At 35.7% G+C, this 27,383-nt stretch overlaps 1 protein-coding gene across 2 annotated transcripts in view; it reads left to right on the plus strand.

Moving 5' to 3' along the window:
- The window catches only part of macrod2 (mono-ADP ribosylhydrolase 2), a 577,216-nt gene that overhangs the window by 408,534 nt on the left and 141,299 nt on the right, over window positions 1-27,383 (plus strand). For both annotated transcript variants that reach the window (XM_087802705.1, XM_087802704.1), the window contains exon 7: window positions 9,493-9,523. In XM_087802705.1, the coding sequence (XP_087658831.1) occupies window positions 9,493-9,523 (31 nt within the window). The remainder of the gene's footprint in view (window positions 1-9,492; window positions 9,524-27,383) is intronic.

Here is a 27,383-nt window from a genome sequence, read left to right on the forward strand (position 1 = left end):
ACTTGAATAATAAAGCGCGTTTCACACAGTTGTGGCCCGTGATTTATAAGCAGAAGTTCCATCTGCAAACAGGCGAGCAGGCCTCGCAGCGACGGAGGGCGGCACACTGGGTCCAGTGCTATTTACTCAGCCAGCCGCGACGAGAAGCTCCCCCGGCAGGAACCCCTCGGTCGGTGCGCCCATGTGTGCCAGTCTCTGCTGAACGCGTCTGCTCACAGCAAATCCACGACGCCCGAAGCACGCGAAGGTGACAGATTTTTTTTTTCCGACGGCGCGGCTATGTTCCGATTCAGGTTGAGCCGTCTTTACTGTGTCGTTTCCTGCTGCTTTACAAATGACTCGACGCTGCGGGCGAGCGAGCTCTCCCGGGAGCCTCGGCGACTGTCCTGAACATGCCTTTGCAAAAAAAAACAACTCCGGAAACAATTTAAAGTCGATTAATCATCTTTTTAATAAGCAGAGGGATATGTTTAAATACTCAGTCATTGTGGGATTATTTGGAAGCGTTTTCTTTTTTCTTTTGGTCGATGTTTTAGTGAAGTTAAAGTAGCAGTTGTTATAGCTTTACTTATAAATAATATTGTTTTAGTTCCAAATAAATTAGAGTAATTGAGATTTTGTATTAAAATGAATCTGACACAATAGAAAATATTTAACCAGGTATTTTTTTTTCTTAATTATGTTACGACATAATGTATTGACCAATTTTTATAAATTGAAAATGTATTCTATTTATTTATAACTATTGATACATTTTCATTTTCAACGTACACAGGTATGTCATCGCCAAAGCTTTCAAGCCGTCTTTAAACGTTGTACTAAAAAAAGAAGCATTTTTCAAATTTTATTTTTTTCCATTTTACTTTACATGGGAAAAATGTTGTAATCTATATCAAACCATTGTTTATTTAATTCATTTCTAATGATAAATACACAGTTAACTCAATTAAATTATATTAATTGATGTCCAAAATATATGTATTGCCTTCACATTTTGCTTTTGTTGTGAATGCAGCTGCTACAAAATATTAAAATACATTTAAATTTAACACCGTAAACCCTCAACAATATTATTTAAATATATAATATCATGTTATAATATGTTGCGATGACGGTTTACAGGAGAGTCTTAGTTCTCATTAATACACCAACAGATTCTTGTTGGTTTGGTGATGTAATATTAAACTGTATTATTATTATTATAATATTGATGTATTATTAAACTGTTTAATATAGAATTCAATAAGAGCTGAAAGGAAATTAATTGTATGGAGCAAAAAATAGTTTTTGGCCACAATCATTCAAAACATCATGTAACATATGTTAAGGTTGTTTAAGAAAGGATTAAGAACATTTCTAAAATACTTGTTTCTTTGCGAGCTGCAATTTAATATGATCTGTTTTCCTTAGTTTTGAGTTACTTGCTAACAAAATTATTTTTGTTTTAATTATTCTATAAAATTAACATAGAAGAGTCTTTATTTGTGTTTTTTCTTTGATAAAAATGCTGCTTAAATTAACTAAAACATGGTCTTACACTCCAAAATATATATTAAAAAAACAGTTCTTGAAACCTCACCTGAACCCAACGACCGTTGTGTTTTCCCCTTTAACTTTATCTGTGCGAAGAAATCATTAACGCAACATAAAGTTTCCACGCACCTGACACCTTAATACTGCCGCCGCGCACCGGACCGCTGTGAAGGTGTTCCACTTTTTTAAAGGCGACGTGATAGATTGGGGAGGAGTCCCGGCAAACAGAATAATTTCCCAGGTGACCAATTTCCCGAATCCTGCCTAAGCAAAGAACATCAGCCGCGAGGCGCCAAGTGTTGGTGTCACGACAAGTGCGGCCGGCGTTGCTGACTCACTTCCAAACGGGCGGACAAGAAATAATAACCTGAAGCAGCACTCATAGGTCAGGACTGTAAATACACAGACGCGTGTCCTAATTAGCTCGTGTACAAGCAAACACCAGGATGTGGAAGTATAGTTATTATAGAAACAACAGAAAAAAAGTAGGTTATACTTTCCTCGTCGCACCTCAGCCCTTTATATTGAATTTAGTGCGTTTGCAGTTTCATTGTGTATCCTCTCTCCGCGGTATGTCTTTTTTTAATGAGGATAAATATTATTTCATCATGCACTTGGTATAAGTAAAGTGTGCTCTTATGCCTGGTGTTATCTTTCTTATGCAAAAGCTTCAATTATAGCAAGTGTATGTTGCTACTCCGCGAGCACAGCTGATTTAAGATAATTGCCTTGTTTATCCGAAGCAACAAAAATATCGTTTTCCTGAAGACGATTAATGGATTGAGATTCCACACACGTGTAGAGACATGACTTTTGTTTCTTGATGGTAAAGTAATGACGTGAAATACTGAGATTTTAATTCAATAAAATATGAAATGGATTCATATTTACTACTTATTTTGTGACTGTTTTGAATAGTTATAGCAGGTTCAAGTAAATCCCAAGGAAAAAATATAGTTGAAGATTTTCTAGGATGCCAGGAATATTTCTTTTTTTTACAATCTATTAATAATCACGTGTTATTTTTTGGCTAGAAAAAAAAGAATGTGCTCCAATTAAAAAAAATTACAATAAGCAGTGGAGTTAAGTTTTAATAAAAAATAATTTGCCATTTTTTTTTGTTCAGAGAACAAGCTGTTCTATGACAGCCAAACTTATTTGGAATCAAAATTGCTCTATAATAATAAAGTGATAATTACAAAGTCCCGTCCACTGAGTGGAAGTCGCGCCTCCACACCAGGCGCAGTGTTGTCCATCGAGTTTGTGTCACGGGGGGGCTTCACCTCCAGAACTAGAGGAGGTGACGGGTTATCTTGAGGTCATGTTGCCTGCATCGCCGGAGTTCCACGATCAATAGAAGCTTTTGAACGAAAGTATATCAGCGCCATCTGAATATTGACTGGTTGAATTGAATGTTTAATTTTATTTTTATTAAAATATTGTGTTTTTAAGTTATATTATATATTTGTATAATGAAAGGTTTATTTTTTTAATTAATTACTGAGTTCAATAATTTGGTTGAGTTAAAAAAAATAATGTATTTAAAAACTTGAAGATGTCATGTCCTTATGTTCCTTTTCGTCCCACTTCCTGGTTTTATTGTGAAGTCCTGATCCTTGTCTTGTTCACTTCCTCTTGTGCTCCTGATCTCATTGACCTGATTTTTGTCACCTGATCCCTGTTTCCCTTTGATTGACGTGTGTTTTAAAAACCTTTATCTGTTGCGAAGTCAAACTTCTGTGGTATGTGTTTTGCTCAAGTCTAGTTTATATATTCCATAGTTCTTAATAAATTTGTTTTTTCATCGTACCCGTTTCCAGCCCCAAGTCCTGACAGAGGATTTTCGGATTTTTAAAAATTTTTTTTTTATTTGTAGCCTTTTAAATTTAATAAAAAATAATTATTATTTTTAATGACATCATTTAAAAAACTATTTCTTACCTTTCAATACTTAACTGATCAAAAACAAATAAATAAATATTTGAACCCTTTTTAATCACAACGTTTTAACCATGTTATCTCTCGGTAAAACCAAAAAACATGTGTTGACCCAGAAATAACACATGGGTTAATAAAAAAAACAAAATAACTAAAGTTTTTATATTCAAAATGTTGAAAACATGTGAAATATTTTTCTCTGCCAACGAACTGAGATGTTAGAACGATTCTCTAAAATTTGGCAACAATGTTCCTCGCTTGGTTTTCTCGATCAGTCGATCAGGCAATTAATTGTATGGAGCAAAAAATAGTTTTTGGCCACAATAATTCAAAACATCATGTAACATATGTTAAGGTTGTTAAAGAAAGGATTAAGAAAATTTCTAAAATACTTGTTTCTTTGTGAGCTGCAATTTAATATGATCTGTTTTCCTTAGTTTTGAGTTACTTGCTAACAAAATAATTTTTTTATTATGTTTTAATTATTCTATAAAATTAACATGGAGAATCACATTGAGTCTTTCTCTGTGTTTTTCTTTGATAAAAATGCTGCTTAAATTAACTGATACAGAACAGTTTAGAATAGAATAGAATAGAATAGAAAAGCTTTATTCATCCCCAGAGGGGAAACACACTTTCACAACAGCGCAGTTTAAAAATAAATTGCAAGGAAAAAGAAATAATAAAAGAGATAATACAAAATAAAATAAAAACGATCTTAAGAATATACAATTATTTACAAAAATTAGAAATTTAACACTAATAACAAAATAAAATAGAATAAAATAAAAATAAAATAGAAATAAAAACGGGAAAAAATAAAAATAAAAAGCACACGAGAAGAAAAACACACTACGGATTAGCATCAGGATATTTAAAGTAGAGAGTTAAATATCCTGACACCAGTCCAGTCCAGTCCAGTTTACAGTAAAGAGAGGGTTTTATTGAAACTGTTTTGTTGGTTCACGACTGGATCCTTTACTCTTCTTCTTGTAACAAACAAAAGAACCGTAAAATACATGAAGTAAACCTATACTTAATAAAGACATGAGATTAACTTATATGTCAAGTGCATGTACAACACAGTAACCATGGCGACAATCTTTTTTTGCTATCGTATTGGTTGTACATTGGACATGTATTCGAGCATTTTTATTGTGATTTTTAGTTGTTTATTTTTTATTCGGTGTAATTTCCAGTGGGAATTTTAATTGTTAAAGTGCTATTCTACACTGTTTTCGGTACCTTATTTATTCAAATGCACATATATCCTTAAATCTATGCAATTGTTGCCTTACTCTCAATGGCAAGATGCTTTTAAATGTTCTTTCTGTATCACTTATGATTACTCAAAATGCCAAAAGAATTTTCGACAGTTCTATTGTTGCATTATTCAAAGAACATCTTTGGGGTCTTACCTTTTGTTGGTGACCCCTATTTAGAAAACATGTTCTCGCAAATAATGATAACTCTAGTAAAGTCACCAAATCAGTGCAAATATAACAGTATTAAGGAGTCACCCTCTGATCATCCAAAGAGAATGAATGACAATCCAATATTTTGATCAATTTAATCCTTTTTTAGTTTCGTTTTTTGGATTTGGAATCAAAAATGTTTATTGCAAGTGTTGTAAACACAACATGGGATTATATGTGGGGTTAGTGCAGAATAAAATAAGATGAAAGACGAAATGTAAAAGAACAAACAATAAAATGACACGAAAAAAGGAACAAAAAAAAAAACGAACACCATGGTTTCTGTTGTTTCCATCGATTTTTATGTTTTTAACTTCAAATTTAAAAATATCCTTAAAAATATCCTTTTCATATCGTTTTAACACGTATATAAATAAAGTGTGCCTCCTAAATGTGCCGGGCTGTTTTCACATTAAACTTTATTGATTGGCGGAGTGATTTATCATTCGCTCGCTACGTTATTTATCTTCAACTTTCTGGCACATTTATTGAGAAGGAGACGAGTATCTGCCAGGCTTCTGCCGTTTTTACGAGACGCAGGCAACATTTAAACAAGCAAGACATCTGCCAAAGTCAGATCTCTACATCACACCATAAAGTCATTACCTGAAGCGCTTTCACCGACTGGGGGAAATCAATAATCTTTAATGGCTCGGTGTGGAAACTATTAAAAAGATTTGGATTGATTATGCTGATGCTGCAGAGTCTATAAGTAGAGAAGTTTGAGTTTGAAAAAAAAAAGAAGAGATAACAAGATAGTGGCTCAGTTTGGCGCCTGGACAAGGAGGCAATGACGGAGAATAATCCTGTTAAAGGATTATATTTGTTATTATTTCCTGCTTATTAGTCAGGCTCACGTACGTTACTTTGCTTAAATAAATCAGTATATTAGTGGCATTATTTGTGAGAAATGTCACCAGTTTACAACGATTTTAATGCATTTATTCACAAGATATTCAAAAATAAATTGAGAATAATAAATTATAAGTAAAATAAATGATTGTAATTTCAAGATTAAAGTTCATATAATTCATGGTTACAAACCGTAAAACACTTTTTTTGCGTTCAATCTCAATAATCCCGTGTATGAGCTTTGAAAAAAACGAGGCTGGGAATCGAACTCAAAATGGCCTCGTTTTTCCACGCCTCATCATCCGTGCTTTGTGTCAGAGCCAGACAGTCATCTGGAAAGGTCAGAGCCTCTCTAAAAGATTTAAATCTCCGCGCAGGACGAAGATTCACCTTGACAGGTGGAAACCTGAAAACTGGTAAATATGGATATAAACGGAAACGCGTTTCTCTCTCCGCTTGAAGCGAAAGACAAGCGAAGCGTTGCGTTTTCAAAGCGCTTTTCACGGCTGATTGGAAGTTTGGATTGTTTGTGTCAGACCGTCGTTGTTTACGCGTTTCAATATTTGAACGCTGGCTTAGAGGATATCTTGATTTAGAAGGCGAGTACGACGGGGTCAACTAACAAATGGGGGTTAACCCTTGCGTTATCTCTGGGTCAAGGTGACCCGAAGGCCTGAAAACAAAATGTGTTTGTGGTATCCCTTGTCATAATTACATATCCAGTGGTGAAGGTTGTCCATCTTGACCCAGGGAGACGCAAGGGATGAAACAATCACATTTGTTTTCTGGCTTCCAGGTCACTTTGACCCAGAGATAACACACGTTTACCTTATTTTCCATGGCCTTTTGGAGCCGATTCCAATTAAAGACAAAAACTACGTCATTACTCATTTTTTTCCTTGGGAAAAAGAAAAAAAAATTACTTTATATACATGTTTTCTCCCCAAAATGTCCATCTTTTGTACTATCTTGTTCTATCTTTGTAGTATCAGTCATCATCTCAAATCAACTTAATGGTCAAAATGATTATGACCCCAAAATTAACATAGGCATAGACCATTTTTGTTTCTCTCTATAGTTAGCCACCGTGAAATATTTCCTCTTGTTGCCATTTAAAAATAGATTTCAAAATTTGGTTTTAATACTATAAAAATGTTGGCTCCTCAAATGGATGTTCAGGTCAAAATTAAAGCTCTGGAAAAGTTTCTTAGGAACCACATTTTCTTTGTTATTTATTTTGATATTAAAGCGACAATGTGTAGGTTTGAAAATGTTCACTCTGGCTCCCCCCCGTGTCAAAACAGTGTCACGGGAATGTATGTAAAGAACATTGTTAAAATCATATTTACAGAGTTTTTTAGCACGACTCTTTGAAATCAGAATCAGGAAACATTCAAACAATTCCAAATAACAATTACAAAATTTGACATGTTGTAGCTTTAGCTCTCATCTAATTTAACGTAGTTTTTTTTTTAACATTACTGCTGTAACATGCTGATTATCTACTTCTTTTCTTAAACTACTCCTTTTAATTGGATTTTATGTTTTCATCAATATCTAACCACTTGAACGTTTGATAGATTTGAATTATTATAGCTAATTCATTCAGTTTCCACCACTTCCTACCCTAGATTATTATTATTATTATTATGCAATACAACAGTCCTTAAGTTGACGGATCCAAGTTTGTCATTTTTCCTACATGAACGCTTTTACAGTCCATACATTGATGAAGATGAATGTGTAAAATAACACACACATGCAGCTGCCTTGGTGAACAAATGGCAGCCCTGAAAGAGGAAAAAAAAACCTCTCTTTACTGTTTATTAATATACCTTAAAAAAGATAAATGTGAAACAGGGAAGCAAACCGCGCAGCCTATGTATCATAATGTGTTTGGCCACTGAAGTAAAACGAATAATGGAATTATTTTCAGCTATAAAGCTGCGCTTGAATAATATGTCTGCAGCAAAGTGCTACAATGCAAGATCTATTATGAGCTGGTTACTTTCTGCAGAGAAAGACAGAAATAAATACGCACTGGTTTTTGCTCTTTAGTTCACGAGAGAGCATTTGCATTTTCGACTAATTTGTTCTGTGCGCATCTGTTTTTATGTTGTGTCGCCGCGCTTGCTGGGCTTTCATTGATTCTCGACACGGAACCATGTGAGGCTGGAAAACACAGCTGCAACTCTCTTTTTGGTTTTGTTCTTCTCGATCCATGTTTGCTAAATATTGACCTGTTGTTGGAGCACTCTTCGGAAGCTACAAAAGGATTCACGTCAGGATTTTTTTTATTTTATATTTTTCTTAATTGGAAACTAATATGAAACTACCTGACCCTACTACCTGATGAAGTCTTCCTCTCCAAGATGCAGTGAGTCCCTCATCATGACCATGTTTTGAATTGATTACTTATTACTCCCCATTCCGAAATCTCGGCGAACAAGAGGTTACGAGAGTCTATGTCAATGTCTGTGTCCTAAATCATGCGTGTCTGAAAATTGAGTGTGGATCGATGGACACTTTCCAGATACTGGCGTAATTGTCTCAAGAAAACAACTAATTGTACCACAAAACAACAATAATAAAAGAATAAATCACAACTTAATAACTTGTTTCAATTGACGAAAAGAGTCGGCGATAGTGTTTCAACTTCTGGTTGCAATCAGCGTTAAAAAGTAGTAGAAGAAGCTGTCGAGTCATTTCCTGTTAGTGTGTAGCGGCAGTGTTTGATTTGAGACAGTACTACATGTCAAAATTTGCGTACTAGCCAAGTATGTGCACTGTCTTATCATGTGTACTGTAAACCAGCACTCGGAGAAGTGCGGGATTTACTCCTCCTCCAACCATCTCTAATCACGCCTTGCTTTGTTTATACAACGAGTCCTTTGGAGGTGGAGACGTTTGGGATTGATGATGCATGGTCACCAGCCTTGATGTTTGACCAATCACAGCAGAGTGGGTTTGGTTATGTAAAACAAGATTTAATCTCCAGAAAAACGAAAAATAGTTTTCAGTGGGCGGGGCTTAAGCGCATTTTCTAATGTAAATATTTCAATAAAAAAAGTGTTGTACAAACAGACACATACTGAGTCCAAGATCTATTTAAGTAACACCTAATTTAACACTTAAGTTGCCCTTTAATGAGATACTAATGTTTTTTTTAAATATATTTACCTCTCAACACATGCTGATTCCAAACCATTAATAATAAATAAACTCATTAAAGATTCCGAGCCACATTAGTCTGAGGAGCCGACTTGGCATTTCCCACATCCTTCAAGCCTATTTCATGACCACGTCTCTGCTTTTCACTCCCGGAGTATGGATGCGAGTCATGCAGGAAAAGTTTCTAGCGTTGATCATTTGGGTGGAAAATCGATGGGAGGTTGGACCTGGATGTGTAAGTCTTAGCTCTGGGCAGTGGATGGATCAAGCTATATCTCGCGTGCTGGATGTGCTGCCGAAGCTCGACACCAACCTATACATGCTAATGAGCCTGATCCACTCCTGCCGCGGGCAACGTATGCAAACTGCCGCCGCGATGAAAGCCAGGAGAGGCCTGTGTTGTGATTGTCAATCAAACGTGAGCGTACGAGACTAAACGATCCTTCAAGTTCAATATGAGAGTGTGATGTCGGTATCTGTGGGAATGTTCTGACTGTGCTGCTCTTTCTCTGTGTTCTCGCAGGCGTTCCCGTGTATTTCCACTGGAATCTATGGTGAGTTCATCTTTTTGTTCACCTACACATCAATGCCTTGGGTTCAGTGCTGGTCAGACCGCGTGAAAGATGGCTTGAAGGGCCACATGTGGCCCTTTGTGTGGGTCTATTAGGCCCATATGAAGCTTATATATATTATATATATATATAATATTATATATTATTACATTTTAATTTAATTCATGCTAATGAAAATATCTAATTACCTTATTTTATTTCAATATTACTTGCATATATATATATAAGTACTTAAAAGTTAAAACTTTTATTGTTTTTGAAAGATAATATTTTCCTTTTTGCCTTCCATATAGTGGGGACATTTCACAGCTGAGTAAGAGAGTACAAACCAAAATATAATATATATTTACCATAAATACATGCTCATATTAATAAAAAAACAACTATAATATTACAAGATGGAGTAGTAGTGCAAAAAACGGGAAACAATTATACATATTGCCAATTTTGTGATTTATTTAGTTTGAATCACATATATTAAAAAAGAAAATATACTTTTGAGTATATGATTTTTTAAAAGATCAACCACATAAAGTTATGATTTTTATTTCAAATATTTTAATATTGTGCTTTTTGATCAACTTGTTTTAATTATATATACTTTTAATATATATATATATTTACAATAATGCTTTCATCTTTTTATTTAATGTGTTATTTTAAAAGACTTTACTTTCTCCCTGTTTATAAAAAAAATATTTGTTTTGCTTTTTCCAATTATTAATCTGCAATATGTGTACAACAATACCCACTCCTGCAACATTTTTTTCTGTTTATACTGTGTATTCTGTTACTATTTTTACTCACTAATATAATTTATCCACACATTATATAAATATATAGATAATTTTTCATTAGGGATGCACCAAAAAGTCTAAAGAATTTGCCTTTTCAGCCACTTTATTCGTCCCGTCAAACAATTTTAATGGATAATGAGATCATGTTAAGGGAAACAAGTAATTTCATATCATTTTAATTAAATGATTTTTCAACGTTATATCGGCATACTATGATTTAAAGTTGTGTGACCTTTCAAGTCAAAACAGGAAGTAACAAACAATTCAGTTCAGCAGGACTCTTCACATTAAAACAATATTGTTATGATAAATGGTAAATACATTTTCAATTCTATAATAGATTTATCCTTTAATACACATTAACATGTGTAATTGCATCAACATAAACATACATTTATTTGTGTTTTCTTTACATAATAGTGTAGCAAACAACCAAGTGTATCTCACACACTGTAAAAATCCATATAAAGCACAGGATCATGCTCACCTTCCTCAATAATGCACAAAGACACAGCTCGTGTAAGGTCAACAAGATTTAGACCCTGCACTCTGTTAGTGCGCCCTCGTGGGACGGGACCTGGTGCAAAAGGAAGTCTGGCTGCTGCACCCGTTACACAAAGTCACATTGAAGACGGAGCAAGAACTTGTTGGTGTAAACAGTCTTTGAAGGAATTGTGGGAGGACGAGATGTGAAGAAATACAGTAAATTGTGACGACTGGATTTATATTTCCAGACGTCCTTACACAGTCTGCCCTTGAGCACCAAACCTTCTTTTTTTTCCTGAGGTTGAGGAGTTGAGCTTCCATCCATACGTGGATGATGATATGAAACTGCCTCAACTCCCTCCTGTTTACATCATTAAATTATTGCTGACGCTACGTTAGCGCGGACTGGAGGAGGTTTTGTTACCTGCTCGTGTTGTTGTAAAACATTTTGTTCAAATTCATCTCCACGCCATCGCTTTCTGACGCCTACTTGCTTTAACGGGGGTCGGAACCAAATCCGGCTCAGCAACTTATTTAATGTGGGCTGCAAAATTGTTTAGATAAAATGTTAGTTTGCTAGCATCGTGACAGATTCACACTGACTGTGTAGTTATCCTTTTTTTTTATTATATCATGCAGATCTTTCTACCCCTTGAAAGAAAGTATTTTCTTTCATTTTCTTTACCGTTTTATCTCCTATGGGGTCAGCAGGGGGGGCTGGAGCCTATCCCAGTTCCTTCAGACGAGATGCCGGGGACACCCTGGAAAGGATGTCAGTCTGTCCAGGACAAACAAAGACATTCAACCATTCGCACACACATTCTAAATATTTGTGTTAAACATTAATGCAGGAGTGAAGTGTGGCCATACGTGTCCCTTTGACTGTTTTTATAGCTCATATAATTGTTATTTATACCTTTTTTTAGCTACTTCATATAGATAAGTATAACCTGTGAACACAAGGCAATTTGGAATAATTGCAGACAATGTCGCTCAAATTATCTCCTGTAATTGGCTTTACACAGGCATTGAGTAATATTAATACTATTCCAGTTCGAATCTGCATCCCTGTCTTTACAATTTATTATTATTATTATAATTATTACGCATATATGCTACCTTTCTTTCAGTAATTGCGCGCCTTTTTTAGATCAGTATCTCTAGGTTATGTCAGTAAAACAGATGTTTTTGTTTAAGCTACAAATTTAAATTACTTACTTACAGATGTCGCTTATCCCGTGCAAATGTACTTAAAACAACACAGAGGTAGGTGGTAATTTACAAATCACCAAAGGTCCACAGGTAAAACTAACCCCTTGGAAATAGGGCTTTAGTCTAACTTTAATAAACAACAACTTATATTTTTTATTGAGTATCAATTGCCCTTATAAAAAGTAAAGCTTAAGTGCCTTCTATTTATATAAACTTATATTTGACCTATATTTAATTTAAAAATACTAAGCTTATTGTCATCCTTACTTTTAATATTTTCTTTTATTTGTATTTTTACTTTTCCCCATTATATTATTGCACATTTTTGCAGTTTAACATGTGAGGAATCCCCCCCTTCATAACATGTCCTTGATAGGATTCACTTTATTAAAGAAGTCCAAACGATATCCACCCATTGAGTTGAATAGAATACTGTGGATGATAAATCTGATGTTCGTGTTATAACTGGGGTTATTCACAGCCACACTCAGTCCTGAGTTAGTGCTGCAGGGGAGATTGCAGTCTGAAGCTCCCAGCTGGCTGGATCTCGCTCCTGATGGTTGGTGGAACACTCGGGCACCGCCGGCGTCCCTCAGTCGGTGATCATCCTGGCGCATGTGAGCGCTCTGGTGGCGATGATCAAGATGGGTGACGGAGGACGGCACAGCCCCCCGGACTAAGACAGTGCCAGAGCCTATAGTTCGAGCTGATAGATCAACCTCTCGGCTGCAGCAGGCGCTCTTTGGAAATATGAGGCAGATGTTTGGATTACTCTGGAATGTTCTATACCAGACATTTATACTCAAGTAAACATGAGTGAACATATTTCTTTATTCATCACCTGAAGCCATTCATTCAAAATGGATCGTTCTTTGGACAAAGTGTTTTTCTTATTGGTGTTTTAGTAGTTTCTCACATAAACACAACATGCTGTTGTCTGCAGAGATATGTTGACAATTTTGTTTTTAAAAACTTTGTGTATTTCTTTTGGCAATAGAGAACATTGGCATTTTTAACAAGAAGACTGTACACTATTGATTTTACTTTTATTGAACCGGATAAAAAAAGAAGAATATTGACCTTCATTCTCCCCACATTGGGGAAAATGTTATTTAATATATAAAGTTTTTATAAACTTTTTATATAAAGTTCAGAACGAAAATAAAAAACATACATTACACGTATAACAAAAACAGTAATAAATACAATTATATCAATGATTATAAAATATATTTTAACTAAAATAATCGCCTAAAGTCACAAAATAACAATGAAAAAAATATTGATAAATATATCGGCAACGATAAACATTGGTAAAAGACATAACAATATTACTGAATTAGATACAATAAGTGTGGTTGAGTGAAATAATACTTTAATTGTAAACAGTATTTATATATATTTTTCCTTTCAATTCTCTCAGCAATGGGCTAAAAGGAAGTACATGAGTATATCAGAGGAAAAGCTTGAGTGGAGTTTGTAGATAAAGATAAAAGATAGTCCATTTCCCCGTTGGAAAATCTAAATAAAAATCTAAATTATTTAATGTACAACACCTAATTTTTTTATTTACTTTTTAAGAAACCTTGCGTTTACAAAAGGTTTTTCTTTTTTCATGAAAGCTTTTTCAAACACATTTTTTCCACAGTATAACAAATCAAAGAACTAGTCTCATGACCATTTTACTGCGAGATTTTGTTGAGAAAAACATTGCCGCCATACTGGAAAGTAAGCACCACATGAAGAACGTAACATTTTCGGTCAATATTCAAAAACATTTTTGCTCAAACAATGACATTTGGAAACTATATTTATTTATTGAATTGATTTGATTATGAGCAGTGTCAGCGAGAGCAGTTAAAGGCCATACAAGTGAATGGCGACGACGTCATAACCTTTCTTGAATACAGATAAAAGTTTAAAAAAATATATTCAGAACTCATGAGTTATTTTATAGACAAACACACAAACAATGCGATATTCTTGGCAGAGGTAATAACGCATTACTATTGTCACGCAGACAGATGGTGTCACAGAGTTTTGGCTGAGAGGTGCCGCTGCTTTTACATTTCATATCCCTCGCTTGATAAAAGGGACTCAAGTTCTGGCCGGAGTCCAGTCTTTATATTATTTTTTTCCCCTCCAATTCTTTCTTCTATACCTTTTTTTTTTTCTTGCCTCAAAAAAACTATTCCGGTCTCCTCTTGCACTCTCGTTATCTTCCGTCTCAACCACCGGCGCGAGACTTCCCTTCCACTGCATGAATCTTTATTGCCTCGTCTCAGTGTTAGTATTGTCTCCGTACACATCTCAAATGGGCCATTTCTAAAATTGTAGACGAGATGAAACGCACCAAAACTCTTTCATCTCTCCGATATTTTACAGCAACGAGGAAGAAAAAAAACAACAAAAAAACGGGCACCAGAAAGTTTTTACTTTCCGAGTCATTCCAGGTAATGTGGATGTACATTTGTATAAATGTGGCATTTTGGAGGGTAGGAAGTGCTACTGTAGAGGAACAAAGGCGGTGGAAATGCATAAGGGAGAGTGTGTGTGTGTGTGTGTGTGTGTGTGTGTGTGTGTGTGTGTGTGTATGTGTGTGTGTGTGTGTGTGTGTGTGTGTGTGTGTGTGTGTGTGTGTGTGTGTGTGTGTGTGTGTGTGTGTGTGTGTGTGTGGGGGGTGGGGGGGTGTCAGCGTTTGTAATTTACACTGCTGACGAGGCCACTGCTTATTACTGTTCCCGGTGCTGGTAGTGTTGCCCCGGCGCCAGTGGGAGTCCGTCGTAACCACTGCACTAGCAAACCCTCGCATCAAAGGCAGCGCCGGCGCCCGAGCGGGAGGAATTAAAGCCCGTTCAATAAATAAACAGCTTAGCGCTCCCCGTAACGGCATCTCCACAGAACAATACAAGCTGATTAAGACGGAGGATCTTCACTCGGAAGGGATTTTTCAAAGAAAAGGCAATCGGGGGTACGTTATTTTCTCGGGCCGACAGTTCCCCCGTTGTCCGCCGAGAACTGCCTTGTTCTGACAGAGGGTGCATGCTCCTGTCAGACTCTTTGACAATTTCTATAACCTTAAAATAAACTTTATGGTTGGTGCTTCGGGATCAATGTCAGGCCTTTAATGTATTCTACTCGTGGTGCACATATTAATTTCCAAGTTTTATTGTCGTTTTTAAACGTGTGTCTGACTTCGTTATACATAATACTGAGATAAGAAATATGAGTTACCGAATGAATTATTAATTAATGAATAAGTTAGTGTTGATGATGATGTACTTTAACCCTTGTGTTATCTCAGGGTCAAGATGACCCGAAGGCCCCCAAAAACGAATGTTTTTGTGCTTGTACTGCTACTGAGTCAAGGTGAACAAGAAATACATATGTATAAGTGGCTGAAGTTTTTCACCCTAATCCAAAAGCAAAACAAGTGATACCCTTAAACACATTTGTTTGCAGGGCTTTGCGTCATTTGACCCTGAGATAACTCAAAGGTTAAAGGGCAACTAATGTGAAAACCCAGCTCTCCTGATGAGGTTACGATGCATAAATCCAGACTTATTACGTGAAAGGAAGCCGATGAAAAACTTGTGATTCCCTCTTTTCCACGTGAAACTAATTTACTTAACCCTTGTGTTATCTCAGGGTCAAGGTGAGGTCCAGGGAGGTTGTTGAACTAATCAACCCAGAGACAACGCAAAGGGATACCACAAACACATTTGTTTCCCATTTTTAAATCAACACAATGCTAAACTAAATGGCCTTCGAAAGATTTAAATGCATATGAGGGCCTTATTGTAAAATCCTCATAAATTCAAATCGTACAACAAACTATATCTTTAAAATATGTATTTATTCAAAACAATTTATTTTAATTTACTTTAATCAAACTTCTGAATACTTTACTTTGTCACGTATACGCTCAAAGAGTATTTCGTAATTTCTTCATCAGGATTAATGCAGTGTTAAACATCATGTGACTTAATATTGTATTCAAATGTCGTAGTGTTTTTATTATGAACAAAAAAAGGAAATATTTTACTTATTTTACTTTACTTACATAGTAATGTTGTAGCTGTGGAGGGTTTGCATGGATGACTATCAGTATGTGCATGAATTTAACATGTTTTCACATCTTTATTCAATTTTGTTAACATTTTCTTTAATTCCATATAATATTTTCAATTATATCATAAATAAGTAAACAGTGACTTTGATTCATAGAAGGATGATTATAAAAAGGCTTTTCTATTAGTTTTCTATTATTTACTCATAGTCCGTATTCAGCTTCTGACGTCCTGCCTTTTACCTGTGAATAGTTTGATTTGATTTTATACTTTTTATCTGTAACATCATCATCTGAATTCACTTTTGAATCCGATATTAATCATAATGAACTTCAGACATTTTGAAGTCACATTACTTTCATTTCATTTCTTTACTAGAAGTTTTCTCATGAATATCTGCAGTTAGTCTGGATTTATTCATACGGATTAAATCGTTATTTTTAAACTAATATGCCTCGAAATCTCAGCCACTCAATGCGATTTCCCATTTAATTATATTTCATTTTTAACCTATATGCCACTTTGCAATTGCTAGATTTAAACTAAATTAAAAAATGCTAATCTGCCGATAATGAGGCAAAAGTGTGACTTAAAGTCGAGCTTTATAAAGTTTTCTTTTGTTTTTTTAATGCTGAGAATGTTATCTGACTTTCAATCTAATTAAGAAGATTTCAAGCAACGGGATCTAATGAATTAAATTCAGTTTCTTCCCAACTCGCACTATGTTCAAAAAATAAAAAAGTTTATATATAGTAAATTGCAAGTAGAAGGTCAACTTTCACACCGTAGCATTTATTGATTACGGCATTTGTTTTTATCTATAAAAAGCCGGCGACGCAAATGTGTTCGACCCACTTCTTCCTTGCATTGTGGCACGAAAAACAAATGTCTCGCTCTCAACGTTGTGACAAGGAGGGAATCCAGAACAAGTTATCCGAGGCCTTTGTTGTGAAAAACAGATTTGTCAGGCGAGCTAATGCTAATTGACACACTACTCTACCCGCCTCCATATTCCAGGCAAAGTCAGTCACCAATTGACAGATGACGGCGAAGCAGGCAGGAGGTTGGGGCGTAGCTCGGGCGTACAGAGGGTACGGTAGACGGTTGGGAAGAGAAATGAGGGCTCAGAGTGCGGTGACAGTCCAATCCCTCAGTGCGACCCATTAGCCACAACAGATATTTTTTTTTGTGTGTCGGAGGTACCACCCATAAACAAACTGGTGCCCACTGAGGGGGCCACCGGGGTCACCCAGCATGATGGAGGTTATTAAGTGTGGCCCCCTGTTTATACATCTATCACGAGCGTGAGACCAGAGTGCAAATGGATTATCGTCGCCCGGATGACACTTTTCCATGTCTCTCAATATCAGTGCCAGGAGTCCAACTACCTCAACTTAGAAGGTCATTTTTTTTCTCCCGCTCTCACTCATTCCTCTTCCCCTCCTTCACGATAGACTCTCAAGACAAGGTTTTCAGGTAGTTCCGCCTTATGAAAACTCGTGCTGTGTCTCAAATCGCATACTACTCTTAGTATGCTAGAAGTAAGTATGCATCAGTTTAGTGTACGTACTAACTAGTACGCAAATTCTCCACAGATAGTATGTCTCAAATCAAACACTGCTGCTACACACTAACCGGAAATCACATGACAGCTTCTTCTTCTACTTCTATTTAACGATGTTTCAACCAGCTGTTTGAACGCTATCGCCACCTGCTGGCAGCACATTTTGCAACTTTGGAAAAAAATAAAAATATTTTAAATAGAGATATTTAAGCTTGTATCAGCACCGAAGACGTGTCATCCTTCTACTGCTGCTGAAAATACACCTGTAAGTATATGCATATATATGCATTTATATATGACGTAACTTCCGTTTAAAACGTCATTAAGATGGCGGCTGTTTAGTGTGGTTAGTGTCCATCGAACCATTCCAGTTTTGTGGGCGTGTTAGTACGCCAATTTAGTGTGCATGGCGCACTAAATTTTGCATGCTAAGAATTGAGACGCACTAAAAATACTAAATTTGAGTACGCAAGTATGCGATTTGAGACACAGCAATGGTCATGTGGACTGAAACACCAATGCTGTGTCTCAAATCGCATACTACTCTTAGTATGCTAGAAGTTAGTATGCATCAGTTTAGTGTAAGTACTAACTAGTACGCAAATTCTCCACAGATAGTATGTCTCAAATCAAACACTGCTGCTACACACTAACCGGAAATCACATGACAGCTTCTTCTTCTACTTCTATTTAACGATGTTTCAACCAGCTGTTTGAACGCTATCGCCACCTGCTGTCAGCACGTTTTGCAACTTTGGAAAAAGAAATAAAGAAAAAATATTTTAAATAGAGATATTTAAGCTGGTATCAGCACCGAAGACGTGTCATCCTTCTACTGCTGCTGAAAATACACCTGTAAGTATATGCATATATATGCATTTATATATGACGTAACTTCCGTTTAAAACGTCATTAAGATGGCGGCTGTTTAGTGTGCTTAGTGTCCATCGAACCATTCCAGTTTCGTGGGCGTGTTAGTATGCCAATTTAGTGTGCATGGCGCACTCAATTTTGCATACTAAGAATTGAGACACACTAAAAATACTAACTTTGAGTATGCAAGTATGCGATTTGAGACACAGCAATGGTCATGTGGACTGAAACACCAGTGCTGTGTCTCAAATAGCATACTACTCTTAGTATACTAGAAGTTAGTATGCATCAGTTTAGTGTACGTACTAACTAGTACGCAAATTCTCCACAGATAGTATGTCTCAAATCAAACTCTGCTGCTACACACTAACCGGAAATCACGTGACAGCTTCTTCTTCTACTTCTATTTAACGATGTTTCAACCAGCAGTTTGAAGGCTATCGCCACCTGCTGTCAGCACGTTTTGCAACTTTGGAAAAAGAAATAAAGAAAAAATATGAGAATCGAAATATTCGCGAGATATTTAAGCTGGTAACAGCACCGAAGACGTGTTTATCCTTCTACTGCTGCTGAAAATGCACCTGTAAGTATATGAATATATATGCATTTATATATGACGTAACTTCCGTTTAAAACGTCATTAAGATGGCGGCTGTTTAGTGTGCTTAGTGTCCATCGAACCATTCCAGTTTTGTGGGCGTGTTAGTACGCCAATTTAGTGTGCATGGCGCACTAAATTTCGCATACTAAGAATTGAGACGCACTAAAAATACTAACTTTGAGTACGCAAGTATGCGATTTGAGACACAGCAATGGTCATGTGGACTGAAACACCAGTGCTGTGTCTCAAATAGCATACTACTCTTAGTATGCTAGAAGTTAGTATGCATCAGTTTAGTGTACGTACTAACTAGTACGCAAATTCTCCACAGATAGTATGTCTCAAATCAAACTCTGCTGCTACACACTAACCGGAAATCACATGACAGCTTCTTCTTCTACTTCTATTTAACAATGTTTCAACCAGCTGTTTGAACGCTATCGCCACCTGCTGGCAGCACGTTTTGCAACTTTGGAAAAAGAAATAAAGAAAAAATATTTTAAATAGAGATATTTAAGCTGGTATCAGCACCGAAGACGTGTCATCCTTCTACTGCTGCTGAAAATGCACCTGTAAGTATATGAATATATATGCATTTATATATGACGTAACTTCCATTTAAAACGTCATTAAGATGGCGGCTGTTTAGTGTGGTTAGTGTCCATCGAACCATTCCAGTTTTGTGGGCGTGTTAGTATGCCAATTTAGTGTGCATGGCGCACTAAATTTTGCATACTAAGAATTGAGACGCACTAAAAATACTAACTTTGAGTACGCTAGTATGCGATTTGAGACACAGCATCACTCTTTGTGTTGCTCCAGGAGCCATACAATAAACCCGTGGAGGATCGTCCATATTATAGAGCGGCGCGCAAACACAAGGGCGTGAAGTTAATTCCGATAATTCATCCGACGACCACCAAGAGCACATTTATAACCCTATCATAGCGATCGCAGGGACGCCGTCGTCGCACGACCCGCTGCACTGCCGGGGACGAATATATCCCTCGTCCCACCGCTCAACCTCCACCTAAAGCTCATCCGTCTCCGTGATGGATCTTTGGACTGTTGACAGAAGAGTGTTACCGCTGTCTGGTAGCTGTAGGAGATATGTGGATGTAATCTACCCCCAAAAAACTCCAGCGGTTTGTCCACGCCTGCCACGCTCCAGATCAAAGATGTCAAGTAGCTAAGATTCTTCTTCTTCTTCTCCTCCCTGCCAGCATCGTAGCCAGCGCCTCTCATCGCTGTCTAGGATTAGCGAAGGCGCAGGAGTCATTTTGTGGTACCTTATCTTTCCTCTGTGATGTTTTTTCTTTTTGCTGCTGCTTGCCAGCAAGGACCTGGGAAAGTTTTCCCTTTTCTAACACCACAGGGAGATAAGTGTTGTTCAGCGTTGTGTTTTAATGTTCATAGGGTTTCACTCGTGGGTAAAAGCGTAAAGTTAAACACACCATCAATTCAACGGTAGCCCTGGTTCGGCTGCTTAAAAGCCAAAAATGTAATTTATATCTTGAGATTCCTGTCCTAAAATACAGTTGAGCTTTAAACAGAGCATCTTTCTACGAACATGGAAATAAAATATTTAGAACATGTCGTTTTTTAAGATGCAAAACAACAATTTTCACCTACAGAAATATTTTCACATCTCAAGCCTGCATCTATACATTTGGCATTATTTATGGTGGCCCAAAAAAACAGCATTACAATCTTTAACACTATGAAATGGTGCATTATTACAGGTGTACAGGTGTAAAATTGGTATATATGGTATATTTAATTGAAGATTTACAGATTTGAGATTGTTCTTTAAAATACTAAAAATATATTATAATAATACTAATATTTAAAAGAATGTAGCTAGCAATGTTAGCTTGTAGCTAAGGTAGGAAGCATGTTATTCACCTGGGAATTCCCTTTACATCAGAGTTGGAAAATTGAACATTTTTACAGTTTCCACCAGGCCTTATGTAACCAGGTAGTGACGGTCATGTGTCTGGAGTGAAGAAAATCTGCAACTGTTTGTTTATATGCTATAATCTAGGTGCCGCAAAATGGCTGACCTGGTGTTCAGCTATGTTCTTCCTTTGCTTATTTTGTGTTTTATCTTATTTAATTATTTAATTTTGTACTCGACAACAAATTCCAATGTTGTGTTTACACCACTGGAAATAAATGTCTCCATTTCTAATTATTATTATTCATTTTAATCAACCACAAATATATATTTAATTAATTATAATTAATATTATGTTAGAATCTTGATGTTATTAAACTTATTGATCTACTATAACCCCTCAGTTGATTCCTAACTAATAACTAGAATAAATATTTCCCCCAAAAAAAGTGTTCAATAGACTCGTATTAAAACTGTAGATTCATTTCATCTTCTGTCTTTTTGTTTTACAAATTTGTGACAAATAATAAAAAATGTTTTGACCTTTAGAAATTTAGTTACTACCATTCCACTAATTTAAAATGCATCTATTCCACAGATCGTAACACAATAATTTAAGAAATCCAAATGATTCAGTGTACTCTGAGGGGAAAAGTACTGCTCCTCCCTCCTCATGCGAGTCTTCCTGACAGTACCTTTCTATCCTCTCTTTGTCTCTGTCTCCTTCTGTGGTCTGCAAAGTCGGTCATGGTCACAGCCTCACCACGTCCCAGTGTTGGTGCAGAGCGGCGCTCCAGGCCATCTGACACCCACTCTTTGGCGTCTGGAGTCCTAGGGCACTAGTCTGTCCTCCACCCTGGGTCGCCTCACCCTCGCCTCTCCTTTGGGCCTTGATGGGGTGACACCCCTCCCTCCCTCCCTCCCTCATCCTCCTCCCCCCTTCTTTTTCCTCACCGACACCCCGTCCTCTCCACTATTATTACCTACTGTCCTCAACTTCTTTTATTCTCTATTGAGCCTAATGATCTCTGTAGCGCCCGTTAGCCTAGTTTATACCTTCTAAGGAACCATGTTTCAAACATCGAGCCCAACAGGACGAAACTTGCCATGTTCAATGTTGATATATATTTGTTATTATCTGTGGGAAAACACCCGTTTGTTTGGACAGTCGACTTAATGTGTATATAAAGTTGGATCTACAGGCAAAATGTACATTTTGTTTTCGTGTAACTTATTCTTTTACACCTCGAAAGCAATTTCAGGAAATTTTATGAGACTATTATGAATATTTGAATATTTCTTAATGTAATTACCTGCAATGTGAAGTATTTAGATAAATTAATAATAGAATATTACTGTTGGACATTTTAAAATATAGTTAAATTAAAGCAAATGGATAGATAAATGAGAAAGAAAATCTACCTTTTTAGTGCATAACAAACTAGTTTACACCTTCTAACAAAACCATGTGGGTACTTTGAATGGCTTCTACGTGTATTTACTATTTACTTCAGCTACACAGGCTTGTTCGGGAAGTCGACTTATCAAGCAGTTAAAAGAGCTAAGACTGCAGCAGCTTTGGTGAAATATACATTTTATTTTCACTTTATTATTAGTCACAGTGTTTGCGATTGGTAACATATACCCAAATCCCTTTGTATTGAATTATTTCGCCTAATTAAGTCTTGAAAAACATCAAGATACTTGTAAATATACTTGTTAAAAATATGATGTATGTCTAACAATTATGAACACAATCACTTGAGATTATATACTTCAATATATGGGGTAAAGTTCAGCAAACATCAGTTATTAAAGGACATCCAGCTCTACTGCTCATTTGATCCAACTGAGCCCCAGAGGCTGAACAGCTTAGTCAATTGTTTGCTAGAAATCAAACAATGGCTGAGTGAAAAACACTTGCAGCTAAATGTGGACAAAACTGAAACTCTGGTTATTGCTCCTGATGATAAGGTTCCTGGGTTGAGTCAGTACTTGGGAGACTTGGGCCAGTCTGTCAAACTGAGCCTGAGAAACCTGGGTGTTTTATTTGACAAATACATGTCTCTAGTTCATCACTGCTGAAAACTGACCAGAAACTGTTTCCTTCAACTGAGAAAAATCTCTAAATTTAGGAAAATGTTGTCACAACATGAGCTTGTAATCCATGCGTTTGTTTCTTCTCGTCTGGACTATTGCAACAGTTGCAGCTGTCTCGCTCTAGTAGAAGAACTCACATTTCCCCGATCCTTAAAAATCTTCACTGGCTGCCAGTTTCTTTCAGGATCAATTTTAAAATTCTGTATATATTTTAATGATGTATTGTTTTTGATTGTTAAAGCTTTTTGTGACCCTGCTCTAGAAAGGCGCTTTAAAAATAACCTTTACTTACTTGTTTACCATTAATCATATAAACGGGTACATCTTGACGCTTAAAAATGAAGACCTAAAACTCATTTTTTACGAGGGTTGGCTGCTGTTTTAAACTGGTGTGTTGTTACACTGTGGACAACACCTCAAAATCAATGACATGCTGAACCTTTTGTTGTGCAGCCGAGGTGATGAAAACATTCGATGTAGTTTCAACATCTTTTCAGCACTTATCGTTTTCCATCAAGACGCTCTATCAAAACAAGTCTGCTCGCTGCTGCAGAATATACACTTTTCTCCAAGAATATCTTAGTATAAAGCAACACGCCAAACAGACTGTGATAGCTTTTCAGCCCACGACATGTTCGGTCTGTACCTACCGGCTACATTTTCTAAGAATGTACAGAAATGTATCATACCAGCGACACACGTTGCCGCTTCTTTATTTAGACCACTTTATTCCACTGTGGGAAAACACCTCAGCCACACGTGTTTGTTTGGACAGTCGACTTGTCACACAGATAAAAGAGTTGAAACCTGCAGCATCTACAGGGAAGAGTACATTTTATTTTGCCGTTGTTCTCGTTCACTGGTTCATTATCACATTATTTAAACTTTTACTGCTTCAAGCTACTTACCTTAAGAAGCTGGGACGACAGCAGATAATTGGGGAGACGCCTTAACTTGTTTCAAGAAATTCCTGACATGTCCTAAAAAGGAATTTCCATCTTAAGTTTAACGACATATTTTGTATGTTATTATCTTTCTTTTTTTTTTATAATGCAAGATCAGGTTCTTTGTATACTGTATATGTCACTGGTTCGTTGTTATTATCCCATAATTTTAGATTTAACTGCTTCAAACATCACACCGTAGGTAGCTTGGAAACGACAGATAAATGTCGGAAAGAAGCCCAAACAAGAAGGAGCTGTCTCGCCTGCAGTTAATACAAAACTCTGCGAGAATTCTGACTCGCTCTAGTAGAAGAACTTACATTTCCCTGATCCTTAAAACTCTTCACTGGCTGCCAGTTTCTTTCAGGATCAATTTAAAATCCGTGTTCTTACTTTCAGATCTATTGAGTATTGTTTTTTTTGTGATAGATCAAGTTCTTTATACATCTACTTATGCATATATAAAGATTCACTTTGATAAATATTACATTTGTTTGGCCTGTGACTAAAAGTGTGAAAACATATCTGTTCCTTGTGTGATTGCGTCTGACATCCCTGTGATTAAGATTGTTTTAATTTATTTTATTAGCTGGTTCTGCAAAAGTATTTGGTCAAAATAAGATATGAAAAGAATAAAATGTTAAATTAAATGATAAATACGGATGCTATAAAGTTTGGTTCTTTATCATTTAAGAAGTTAACTTTAACAAATGTATTTTAAAATGAATTTTATGTATTGATTTAATGTTACCATTTACTTCACATCTATGATAAGGAAGTATTTTCACGAACATATTCATAAACGCAGCGACTTTGAAAAAGATTACAAGTTGAATTACGAAATGAACTACTCGTGCTTTGAGCATCATCAAAGGACCGAGGTGTTCTCGACCTTCTAGTGGGATGAGAAATAAATCATTTGAAACCTCTCTCTCCTTAAAAGTCACCCAGGGTCCTGTTCAAAATGTTCAAAAAAGGTGCTTCGGATTATCAAGGAAGACGAACCAGATGTCTCTGGGTTGCATCACAATTTGAGATGGCTCTTCCTTTTCTCCCTCGAGCCAAAGGTTATTATGCCGACCATCACAGAAATTCAATGTGTGCAATCTATTCAAATGTATTCGTCAGACTAATAGTTCTCTTAAAATGTAGCTTTTTATTCGGATGTACAGTAAACAACTTTTTTAATACCATATTTGTATTTAGTAACACTGTATACTCCTCAATTTATTTCTGCTTAAAAGTGTATGAAAATACCTATTATAGATAATTATAGATTTGTAAATGTATTTCTTTAGGGCACAAAGAAGCAAACATGATGGATACATTCTAATAAGTTATTAAAATTAAAAATGTAATCTTCTTAATATTTAAACATATTTTGTGCTTGAGGAAGCCAATATGTTAAACTTGATAATATCGTATCTAGTTTCTATTGTATATATTTTCTATCTAGACTCTATTAACCATTGTGGTTATACATTTTATTTATATTTTATTTTATCCCATATTACATTACTTACTTTTTTCTTTCTGTACTCTTTTTCCTTTCTTTACTTACTTTAATTATTTAAGGTTATTTTACTATAGTTTTATTGTTTATCATTTTCATTTTTGTTTCTTATTTTTACTTGTTTACCATATGTCTTAAGATAATGTTTTTTTAATTGTTTAAATAATAATAATTTATAAACTGCTATGACAACCGAAATGTATCTAGACTCTATTAACCATTGCGGTTATATATTTTATTCTGTTTTATTTTTTCTATACTTTATTTTATTTATACTACATTAAACTACATTACTTACTTTCTTTTTTCCTTCTTTATGTTTTTCTTTCTTTCTTGACTTGTTTTTTCCTTTTTTTTATTCTTTCTTACCTTTATTTCCTTCTTCACTTTATTCAATTATTTAAGGTTATTTTACTAGGTTTATTGTTTATCATTTTCTTTTTTATTTACAATTGTTTTTTTTGTTTTTTAATTGTTTACCGTATTTCTTAAGATAATGTTTTTTTTTTATTCATAAACTGCTATGACAACCTAAATTTCCCCAATTTTAAGAAAAGCAAAGGCATGTCTTTTATTTTCTTATCGGGTCACGTGTGTGCCGTTAAGAATCAAGAGAAACCACAGATTTTTTTTAAATGAATCCAATTTACTTTATTTTTTTATTTATTTAAAAAATGTGAGAAAGAACCAAGAAAGAAGCGACATCATTCAATCAGAGTCTGCTATCGATCGCAGGCCTTTGTGCTCGTGTAAACCTCCAAACTGCCTTCCACACACTCACAAACACTCCTCCACCCAGATGATGTTCTCTCCTGGTGATGAAGTGTAGGAGCCTTCAGCAGAAATAACACTGCACCACCTGAGTCCTCATCAGCACCTCTGCACGGCACACATCCCATCAGTGCACCTCACGAAGACAAATCTCCCTGAGCCAGCCATATTCCCAGCCTAGGACAGAGCTGAGCCAAACAGTGCCGGGACCCTGGAGGGCCCACCATCACCGCGCCTCATGCCAGCTCGCTACAGCCTGACAGATTAGCTTGCACTCCGCTCTGCAAATGGAGGAAGTAAACCCAGAAAAAAAGGGTTTTGAGAAGAAGAAGTAGAAGCTGAAACTACTAAAAAAAACCTCCCAATATCTGAGGAGGTTTTTGTGCACTAGACAAAAGAACACATTCATCTCGATTGATACGACAATTTCCAACTAGAATAACGCGTATCTTTGTCAATAAGCTATTTTGTCATGACAAAAAAACAATGTTGAATCAATAAAACATATTCCATGATTTGAAGTAGTTTTGGCTCTTGACGAAAATAGCCGGTTTGGAAATTAAAATCACAGTGTAACATTCCCTCTCCTGCATTTTAGAGTGCAAACTTTTTATGCAAGATTGAGATTAAAATTTGATGTAATATATATATATATATATAGATATACCTAGATATAATTGCATAATGTATTTTATATATATTTATGCATTTTATATATATATATATATATATATATATATATATATATATATATATATATATATATATATATACTGTATATACACAGTATATATAAATACATGTTATTTAATTGTATTTTTTTTGCTGCTAGTTCAAAATGCATCAGTGACTAAATGCATGAAAAGGGAAATGGTCATTTTCTAACTCTTTTTGAAAAAGTAAAGAAACTTAATTCACAACTTCATGCTAGTTTTTGTGTTGATATAAAATCATTAAGCTTAATACTTGTACCATTAACCCTCAAGCACAACATATTATTAAGTTAATTAGAAC

This window comes from Callionymus lyra, chromosome 11, assembly GCF_982586985.1.
Source record: "Callionymus lyra chromosome 11, fCalLyr1.hap1.1, whole genome shotgun sequence".
Lineage (NCBI taxonomy): Eukaryota > Metazoa > Chordata > Actinopteri > Syngnathiformes > Callionymidae > Callionymus > Callionymus lyra.